We start from the raw sequence: 11,165 nt of genomic DNA, 5'->3' as shown, positions 1-11,165 counted from the left end.
ACCATTTGCAGTTTTTGGACGAAACGGGAATTGAGATTTGACGAGCGTAAGGCGCAATCCAGGTATGTAAAGCCTACCTTTCCTTCTTTTGGCATGTCCTAGTTATACTAGGTTAAGATCGGACCCTCGGGGATAATTCTGTTCTTGGAAATCCAAGTTTAATTTTGGCTACTATTCATTCAGCGCAATTGAAGCCTATTCCTTACATTTGGTTGAAAGAATGTTCAAACCTTCATAACTTTTGCTATTGTGTCCGAATCTCTCCGAAACTTTCGTAGATGGCTTTATGGAGCCTAAAGTCTGTGATTTGTGTCCGCCGCCTCGATTTGACTCAAGGTGGGCCCGCAAGCCCCGAGGCTTCCCTTATTTGGTTGTTTGGCTCATTTTCGTTCGATATGAACAGTAATCATTTGCCTATGACTCAAAGGTCCGTTTGAAATTTCCTGTATCGTTATTGAACGTTTTGTACTATGAATGATGTTAGATTTTCGGAAAATGATCTGTGAATTGCTTTTCAAAGGTTTTGCAGTTTGGAACTTCGTAACTTCCATATATAAATTTTGATCGCCCTGACTCCTACCCCGAGCCTTCTGGCGTCGGTATATGCCTATATGTAATTATATGTCGAGTCTTGTAAATTACTTTTGATATGCATATGGTTTCTGCACTACTCCGTTCGTGCCATTCGCTATGATTTCGTTCGTCGGTACCCGAGCCGGCTTTGTGCTCGTACGTGCTATACCATATTCGGAAGTATGATGTGTTATGGTTTCCGAGGCCTCGCCATAGGGCCGGTTACCGTCTATGGAGTTATGATGTGATATGGCATTTGATATGTTCTGATGATGTGGTATGTGTGTGATACGATTTGTCTGGAGACTGTACGGAGATTTGAAAAAAACTTCTGGAGTATGATGTGTTGTGGCACCAGCGTCGGGGGTGACCACGTTCCTAAGCCCTATACATGATTTTTTATTTGAATTTGTACATTTATCTTCCGTACAGGCTTGATTTGCTACTTTGACGTTTGTGTTTGTTCCTTCTGACTCCAGTTAGGATTGTGATTTCTGTACCTTCTGCTTTACATACTCAGTACTTCTCCCGTACTGACCCCCTGTTCTTCGGGGGGGCTGCGTTTCATGCCCGCAGGTATAGAAGCTCGTTTGGGTGATCCTCCGGTTTAGGCTACCTATTCTGCTATTTTGGGCGAGCTCCCCTTGATCCGGAGCTTAACCTTTGGTACATACCTTTTGCTGTGTGTGGATTCTGTGCATTTGTGGCTGTGTGGGTACGGCGGGGCCCTGTCCCGTCATATGTTCGTATGTTCTGTTTTGTTTTAGAGGCCTGTAGTCATATTTGTGGGTCGTGGGTCCGGTGTGTTCGTATGTGGTTCTGTTTTACGTTCTTAAGCGGCCCGTATGCTATTATGGCCAAGACGGCCCATAAGTTTGTACGTGTGTGTGTGTGCATTTGGGCGATGTATATTCCGCCACCTTTCTGATTTTGATATGACTGTCCTGCACGGGCGACCGCTTAAGATAAGTGTTTGTTCAATGCTTGTGTAACGTCTGCTATTAGTTTTCAGTTCGAATAACGTATGTTAAGTCTGAATGAGTCTGAATATGATGATCTGGTTTGTGAGTCTGTTTGGGGTGCCTAAGTAGGGTGCCAGTCGCGGCCTACGGGGTTGGGTCGTGACAGTAAATAACTTTACGGTCCGTCCACCAGGTCGTATTTAACCATTTCCTCGGCTGGCAGAAAGTTGAAACCTTGCATGGCAGTTTACGACTGCCAGTTTACGGACCGTATTGCAATTTACGGTCCATATTTTACGATTTACGACCACTGGGCAGTTGCAATTCTGCAACTTCCCATATTTCTTAGACTTCTCATTTTAATCACCCCCGTCCATGCACATGCATTGCTCACATTGTATCTCATCTTAACTTAGCCAACTTCCACGTCTCACATCGGATACTTTCGAAATCTATCCTAAGGTCATCAAACGTCGTTTCTTGCTCATGGACATCATGCACTCATATTCATCATTAGTTCATTCTCTTGCGTACCAACGGAAAATTTTTCGAGGTGTAACAACATCGATCTTCTCTAAGATTGATTTGAGATTTGGTTATTACCAGTTAAAGATTAGGACAGACAATATCTCTAAGACGGCTTCAGAACTGTTCATGGTCACTATGAGGTTTAGTCATGTCTTTTAGGTTGACCAATGCCCTAGAAGCATTTATGGATTTTATGAACGATGTCTTCAGGATATACATGGATTCTCTTGTGATTGTCTTCGTCTATGATATTTTAATTTACTCTCGTAGTAGAGAAGAGCACGAGCAGTATTTAAATATTCTGAAGGAGAAGCGACTCTATGCTATGTTTCCAAAGTGTGAGTTTTGGCTCAGTTCTATGGCGTTCTTGGGACATGTAGTGTCTAAAGATGGTATTATGGCGGATCCTAAGAAGATCGAAGTGGTTCTCGATTGCGTTAGACCTACTTCGGTTATCAAGATTTGGAGTTTCATTGGCCTCGCTATTTACTATCGGCGTTTTGTAGAGTGGTTTTGTAGAGTGATTTCCTTGAGTTGGAAGGCGGTGACTATGGGTAGCCTAGTTTAGTTGCACATAGGAGAGCATCCGTTGGATATGGATGTTCAGTCTTTGGCAAATAGTATGCTGAGACTTGATATTTTGGAACCTGGAAAGGTTCTACCTTGTGTGGAGGCACAATCCTCCTTATTGGAGCAGATTGGGGTCAACAGTTTAAGAATGTGAAATTGTGTCAGATTCACGACAAAGTGTTGCAAAGAAAGGCCAAGGAGGATATTCTTGATGATGAGGGTGTTTTAATGCTCAAGAAGTACCATTCGAATGGTTTTCATGTAATTCAATGGGATTCAGTGTTGCTTAATGAGAACTTGACTTTTGAGGAAGAGTCGATTTCCATTTTGACTTGCAAGGATGGTTGCACGATTCCCGAGACAATAGGATGAGTTTTGGGTTAAAAAAGGGATATTTTGGAAATTCTTAAGCTAAGAAATGAGAATGGTCCACCAAAGTCAAGATCAGGGGTAAACGAGACTTCTTCAAACTTTCATTTATTTCGCTAGGTCTGGAATGTGATTTATGACTTAGTCAAGTCGATGGTTCGGTTCCCAAGGGACTAGGGGATATTTTGGACCTTTTGTTGGGATTGTGGTTTTTGAAGTGATTTGGAGTTGACCACGGTCAACATCGGTCAAGACTAACCCATGTGATCGTTTTGTGTGTGCGAGCAGGTTTACATTATGTTTTATGACTGAAATGTGTATTTGGTTTGTGTTCGGGGGGTTATGGATGAATTCTAAGGGTTGATTCCATGTTAGGTACACACTAGATTTTTCTAGTGTGCTGTTGTTGGTGTTATTCATCACGATCGCGTGGCACCAGCCATGATTGCTAGCTACTGCCTGTTTGGTCATGGAGGTCGCAATGCCTAGGTTCACGATCCCGAAGGGTAAGCCCTCGAGATCCAGCGATCGCAACGGTTGGACCTGCGATCGTGAAGAAGGGTATAGCTGGGCAAAAACTTAAACCCCATTTCAAATTTTGGACATTTCATTTCATATTTTGCGCTCTATACCTCGGATTTGGGATATTTTGGAAGGGTTCTTCAAGACTCTTTGCAGGAGTAAGTTTCTAACCTTCCTTTTACCATTATAGCTTGGTTTACTATGGAATATCTTATTAGAAATCATGATTTGGGTAAAGGATTAGGATTCAAGAACGCTAAGTTGAAAATATGGATTCTTTGGAATTGGTAGATCATTTGATGACGGGTTTGACTAATTTTTGGGATATAGGTTAAATGAGACATGGGTAAACTGATTTAAGACTGAAATTAAAGCTTTTCCCTTCAGGGCTTGGGATTGCCTTTTTGGGTGACGTTTTGTGTTTGGAACCAGATCATAGCAATATGGGTGTCTGCGGGCTCGTGTGCTAATGTAGAATTAGTATTAGATCAGATTGGGAACATACAGAGGATCTACGAAAAGGCAAGGCTTCGTTGTAGGTGTCGGACTCTTAATCAGGCAATTTAGACCTCACTTGACCCTATATAAAGCGCGTGGTTGGTTAAAATAAACTAATAAAGAGGGTGCAATTATGAAATTAAGGGGGTACCGATACATGTGAGGTAACGAGCACTTGTATTGGGTACAGGTGCCATGTTATGGGAATTGTCTAGAAGTTCGGTCTGAATGTTATGTTTTGCTTTCATATGGTATCTTATGCTTATTACACTTGAGGATACATATGTGATGTCCGACGAGAAATGGTTCCGGATAGAGTGATGCGAATGTAAGGAGCCAAATTGGCTAAAGACAGGTAATGTGAGCCTAATTAGCTAAGTATATGTCATCTGAAACTATTGCCTAGACATAGGTAATGTGAGCCTAATTGTCTAACTATAAAGGTTGGAAGCCTGAGGTGGCTAAGAACCCGATGGAAAATGATTCGGGGTGGTATATGGACCTCGCCCCATGGGTCAGGTATTCCATATTACGGAGCGTGTGTGTATCAGCGATGGAAAGGCCTTGCATTTCTATGCATTCACATATGATATCTTTTTAAGAACTCCTCGTTGGGGGACTTACTTGAATTGTTGATTGAAATGTACTTATCCCACTTAAATGACAATTTGAATACTTGTGAACTTGGAGGATTCGCATACTTAGGCTTGTAACTTATTATGTTGTGATGTTGGACTAATCGTGGCTTAGTGTGAACTAAGCATTCATAAGATAAATCCTCGTCACCAGTTTAGTTTAGGGTAGGTCAATGAAGCTGTTGAGTACGCATTAAATTCTCGTACTTACTCTACACATGCTAACCCCTTTTTGAGTTCAAGTTCAGTTCCTAGCATGAGCGGAGCTCGAAACTTCATAGTCTGTTAAGGAGTGCTTTTGAAGGATTCGGGGTGAGCTGTTGGCTGATCCATGGAACCAGATTCTTTTTTATTTACTTATTTCTATCTTTTCTCATTCGGACAGTGTTCCATCTTAGGAGTTCTTGTACTATGACACCCGATTTTGGGATGCTTGTAATTATTCTCCTACGTATCATGAGATATTATTAAGACTTGAAAAATTGTTCTCTTGTTCTTTCCACCTTCTAAACTTGTTTGAGTTAATTAATCGGTTGTGGATGGTTCGCCTACGGGGTGGGGGGTAGGTGCCTTCACGGCTCTGAATTTGGGGTCGTGACATATAGCTAGAGAAGTCAGGGTAAATCAAAGGATCAAGCAGCACCCGGAATGGAAAATACATTTTGAATCTAGATTAGAAGGCACGAAACAAATGAAAAAAAGATTGGGTCCCCAACAATAGTCCTCGATCAGAGTAAATAGGCCTGTGTGTGGGGATACAGGAACATATATGGATAATCTACACATATGGAAATATAAGGAACAAGTCACCTCACCATAGGCGTAGCACAAAAGGAGTTTATAAAATACCCAATATCCATTCCCATGAAGAAGAAAAAGAGTAGGAGGATGAATAATTAAGAATAAGAAGCTGGGACAAACTATCAAAGAAAACCCCCAACTAACTAGGCTAACAATCAGCCTAGGGAAACTCTAAGAATTACACAAAAACAAAGGAAAACAAAAGATTGATGAAAAATTGGGGATTATGGAGATTAGTGGATAGATACTTGACCTAATTGGAAATGAATCCTATAGGCAAATCTAAGTCTATGAAACTTAGACCCTCCTATTTTGAATTCAATCGAAGAACCAAAGCAATTTGAATCAATTAGCAGACTCAATTAGAATCCACATATGAGCAATCTAGATGAATTCAATGGATAAGCAATTCAATTTGCAATAATGAAATCACACTTAGTGTAGGTAACCAAACAAACTATCTATTAACTAAAATCTCTCAATATGTGAGTTCACACAAAATTCAGGCTAACCATGAAATGAATGCTAAGTGCCATATTAATACTAGTGCATATTACACCAAAGGGCCCTAAAGTGGCTCTTTTGCAAAATTACCCACACGGGTCTTCAATTGCATCAAAAGTCTGATAACTTGCAATTATGACCTCAAATTGCCGTTCTAACCTCATAATTTGCAAATATGACCTCCAACTGCAATTTTAGCCCCATAGCTACACTTATAGCCATTCTGCGCATCCAGCCACTTTACAAATCTTCCAATTCCAACTCCCAAATGTTGTGAATTCGGGAGGTCTTCTCTCCAATCTTTTCCAAGGCTTCCTCTGCATGAACAAGGCTTGCAACTCTTGAAGTTCTCTTGCTTGACTCCTAGTGCATGGCCTTATGCTTGTTGAGTTCATATCTTCCTCCCCTTCTTGGAGAAGATTCGTGCTCGAATGTAAATTCATACCTACAACACCAGAGGAAAGATCACTTACATTGAAAACATTATGAAAATTATACTCACTTGGAAAGTCAATCTTGCAGGCAATGTTATTGATTATTTCAAGAACTTTGAATGGCCCATGTCATGACCCAAACCGAAGGACCGCGACCAACAACCAATGCTCTGCCTGACCAAGCATCACCATGCTATTCATTTCGCCTCTATTATCCTTACTTGAGCCCATAAACCATTCATTTCATGCTTGCTATCAAATTATCGTAAACTCGGTAAAACCTTTCGTGAAGAATACAGATGAATCAACAGATCTACACGACTGCTATAGACACTGCCGACATCTCGACACACCATGCCCAAAACACTGTCTGCAAAGTCTCTAACATGAACCAAGATACCATCGTGACCGCTTCTTGATTTTGGAAACTGCGGTCAATAGATTTCGACCCGTGACCGAAAGGGTGGAGGACCTGGACCGCTGGATGCGGCAGGCCGAACAAGACATTGTGAATATTCCCACTGACACTGATGCAGCCGCACAGACGGCTGCCGCACAAAGAGATGAAGACCTGGCCCATAGGACTCAGGAGGCAGATAGAATGACTGCCATGCAAGTAACCATCGACAACATGACTAATCAGGTCAATGTTGTCAACGCTGCCTTACAGGGCCTACTCCGAGGAGGGGGAAATCCTATTGGGGGCGCGGCAAACATTGCCGCGGCACCCCAGAAACTCAAGATTCCTGAACCAAAGCCCTATCAGGGTGCTCGAAACGCCAAAGAAGTGGAAAATTTAATCTTTGACATCGAGCAGTACTTCGACGCTGTGGGAGAATTGGAGGAGCCCAAGAAGGTAGCAACTTCTGCCATGTATTTACAAGGCGACGCCAAACTCTGGTGGCGTGTGAAATATGAAGCTATCAAGGCAGGTGAGGATGCTCTTGAGACATGGGAAGAACTAAAAGCAGCAATTTGTTTACAGTTCTTCCCCGAGAACGTCGAGTATAATGCACGGAGGAAACTTCGGGAACTCAGGCAAACGAAGTCAGTCCGAGATTATGTCCGCGAGTTCTCTGCACTCATGTTGAACATAAGGGACATGGGCGACAAGGACAAGCTTTTCACGTTCATGGAAGGTTTGAAACCCTATGCCCGTATGGAAATACAAAGACAAAGGGTGGATTCCTTGCCCAAAGCTATCCAAGATGCGGAATGCCTCAGTGACTACCAAGTGGATGCTCGAAAGGATAGACCTCAACCACCAGCCCGTGGGGGATTCAAAGGGGGCCAATCCTACAATGCTGGCCCCAGCCGAAGTGGGGGAGATCGTAGTGTGACCAAATCTAAAGGTTCCTCCTCAGGCAGCAATAGTGCTGCATCTCATAATAATGATCGGGGGCGGAAGCCCCCCTCAGGATGTCGTCATTGCGGCGGACCACATTGGAACAATGAATGCCCACAGGCACAGATGAATGCCCATCAAATTCTAGATGATGGGACGGACGATGATGAGGATGATGCGGATCAGACAGAACCAATAGGTGCCTTCAATGCACTTGTTTGTTCCATTTCCAACGCTGTAGAGGGCACCAGGGTCGGCATATGCAAAAAGAAAGAGCCAAGCTCGACTGCCAAGAGGGGAAAGACAAAGGCAGGCAACGAGCCTCCTCCCAGCAAGGAGAAGACCCTGATGTTTGTCGACTTGAGAGTAAATGGCAAACCTATTAAGGCCATGATAGACACAGGTGCTATGCACAATTATCTGGCCACCACAGAAGTAGAACGCCTTGGTCTAGTTGTTAGAAAGGGTAAAGGTCGTGTCAAAGCTATCAACTCACCGCCCCAATTGGTGGGTGGGATAGCCAAAGGAGTGCCGGTAAAGATGGGTCCTTATGAAGGCAAGTTCGACCTTCGGGTAGTGATCATTGATGACTTCGACTTGATAGTGGGGTTGGAATTCATGAGACAAACTAACATCATTCCCATACCCTACGCGGATGTGCTTCTGATGATGGGAGCAAACGGGGCCAAACCCTGCATTGTCCCATGCACAACCATAAAGATGGCTTCAGGAAACATCTCTGCATTGCAGCTGAAGAAGAGGGTCCATCGACAAGAACCCACGTTCCTAGCTACCCTTTGCATTGAAGAGATTGAGCGTTCTTCGGGTCCCATTCCAATGCCCGTGAAGGAGCTCATGAAGGAATTTGAGGATGTCATGCCGCAAGATATGTCGAAACGACTCCCGCCTAGGCGGACGGTCGATCATGAAATTGCATTAGTGCCGGGCGCGAAGCCACCTGCCCGGGCACCCTACAGAATGTCACAACCCGAACTCACCGAGTTTCGGAGACAGTTGACGGAGATGCTGGACACGGGGATCATCGTGCCCTCCAAGTCTCCTTATGGGTCACCTGTACTATTCCAAAAGAAACACGATGGCACCCTAAGGCTTTGTGTTGACTATAGGGCCCTCAACAAGATCACCGTGAAGAACAAGTACCCCATACCACTGATGGCGGACTCGTTTGACAGACTGGGCGGTGCCACAGTGTTCACCAAAATAGACCTGAAAACATGTTATTGGCAAGTCCGCATTGCGGAAGGAGACGAGTCCAAGACGACATGTGTGACAAGATATGGCTCGTTCGACTTCCTGGTCATGCCGTTCAGTCTGACCAATGCTCCAGCCACGTTTTGCACTCTAATGAACCAGGTCTTTCGAGAATACATTGATGAATTTGTGGTGGTATACCTGGACGACATTGTGGTGTACAGCAAAACGTTAGGCGAACACCTGGAGCACCTAAGGAAAGTCCTAGCTCGGTTGCGGGAGCATGGATTGTACGTAAAGCTATCCAAATGCTCCTTTGCTCAGAAATAGATTGACTTCCTTGGGCATGTTGTTGAAGAAGGTCGCATCAAGATGGACCAACAAAAGATCAAGGCTGTCACAGATTGGCCACCACCCAAGGATATCCATGCCTTGAGGGCGTTCCTTGGCCTATGCAACTTTTATCGACGGTTCGTCAAGAACTACTGCCTCATTGCATTACCACTGACACAGCTTCTCAAGAAGATCACACCTTAGGACTGGTCGCCAAAGAGAGCAGACGCTTTCAACTCACTAATAGTGGCTATGTCTAGTAGCCCTGTTTTGGCCTTGCCCGACTTGACCAGACCCTTCGAAGTAGAGACGGATGAATCTGATTACGCCTTGGGCGGAGTCTTGCTACAAGAGGGGCACCTGGTGGCCTACAAAAGTCGAAAATTGAAAGATGCGGAACGGCGCTATGCGGCTCATGAGAAAGAATTATTGGCTGTCGTCCATTGCTTGCCTTTGGAGGCATTATCTTCTGGGTTCCCCTTTCGTGGTGAAAATGGACAACACGGCTGTCAGTCACTTTATGACCCAGCCAAACCTAAATGGCCGCCAGGCTAAATGGCAAGAACTTCTAGCGGAATTTCACTTCAATCTGGAATAGCGAAGTGGGAAGACCAATCATGTTGCGGATGCACTGAGTCGAAGGGACGATCTAGCATCGGTATGCCTGCTTGCCACCCTTAGGGGGAGCGAGGTGGCTACCACCATAAAAGATCAAATCCAGGGCCTTCTCACCAAGGACCCTTCGGCACAGTATTTGGTTGACCTGGCAGGTCAAGGAAAAACTCGCCAGTTCTACATGGAAGATGGGTTCCTGAAAGAAAAAGGGAAACGCCTTTACGTTCCTAAAGGAGGAGATTTGCAGAGAACTCTCCTGATGGAATGTCACAATACTCTATGGGCAGGCCACCCTGGAGAAGAACGTACCATGGCATTGCTACGCTGTGCATATTATTGGCCCCAGATGGCAGATGATGTCGCTCAGTATGTAAAACCTTGCTTAGTATGCCAGAAAGACAAGTCTGACCGTTTGACACAAGTGGGCCTGTTGGAGCCCTTACCTGTTCCAAAGAGGCCTTGGGAAAGCGTCTCACTGGATTTCATCACCGGCTTGCCCAAGGTTGGAGATCTCACGACTATCTTAGTCGTGGTTGATTGGTTTTATAAGTATGCTACTTTCATTGCAGCACCCAAGTATATATCAGCAGAGGAGACAACTCGACTCTTCTTCACTCATGTTGTCAAATATTAGGGCCTGCCCAAGGATATTGTTAGTGACCGCGACTCTCGCTTCACCAGCAACTTTTGGACCGAGCTCTTTAAGTGCTTGGGGTCTAAATTGAGCCACAGCTCGAGTTTTAAACCGCAATTCGATGGTCAGACGGAGCGGTTCAATGGCATGTTAGAGGAATACTTGCGGCACTTTGTTACCGGCTCGCAGAAGAATTGGGTGAAGCTATTGGATGCGGCCAAACTGTGTTTCAACTCACAAAAGAGCTCTAGCACAAATAGGAGCGCTTTTGAAATTGTTACCGGGCAGCAACCGCTACTCCCACACACTGTGAATGCCCCAAACATGGCCAAATCTCCACGAGTAGCTAGCTTCTCAAAAGAATGGAAGCAGAATCTAGAGATAGTGCGGAGCTATCTGGTAAAAGCACAAAAGCGGATGAAGAGACATGCTGATCAGAATCGTCGTTTTGTGGAATATCAGGTTGGGGACAAGGTGATGGTGAAGATCCCCAAGAGATACCTATTTGCAGGAGTCCACGACCCTTGCCTGTTGCAAAAATACATTGGCCCTCTGTCCATTGAGAGGCGCATCGGGAAGGTAGCATACTGGGTGGACACCCCAGCTTGGTGGAAGATTCATCCTGTGTTC

The 11,165-nt window shown here is 44.5% G+C and overlaps 1 protein-coding gene across 1 annotated transcript; it reads left to right on the top strand.

Moving 5' to 3' along the window:
* Positions 1-6,880: 6,880 nt before the first annotated feature.
* Positions 6,881-9,283, top strand: LOC132611597 (uncharacterized). Its single transcript, XM_060326007.1, has one exon. The coding sequence runs from the start codon at positions 6,881-6,883 to the stop codon at positions 9,281-9,283; it is 2,403 nt and encodes an 800-aa protein (XP_060181990.1).
* The last annotated feature ends 1,882 nt before the right edge of the window (positions 9,284-11,165 follow it).

The sequence above is a fragment of the Lycium barbarum genome, chromosome 1 (assembly GCF_019175385.1).
Source record: "Lycium barbarum isolate Lr01 chromosome 1, ASM1917538v2, whole genome shotgun sequence".
NCBI classification, from domain to species: domain Eukaryota; kingdom Viridiplantae; phylum Streptophyta; class Magnoliopsida; order Solanales; family Solanaceae; genus Lycium; species Lycium barbarum.
Note: the sequence above shows the minus strand (reverse complement) of the source record. Positions and strands in the feature narration are given on the sequence as shown.

What these genes read in the sequence shown, in the direction of transcription:
- LOC132611597 (XM_060326007.1), top strand. Translation starts at nt 6,881, where the DNA reads ATGCGGCAGGCCGAACAAGACATTGTGAATATTCCCACTGACACTGAT.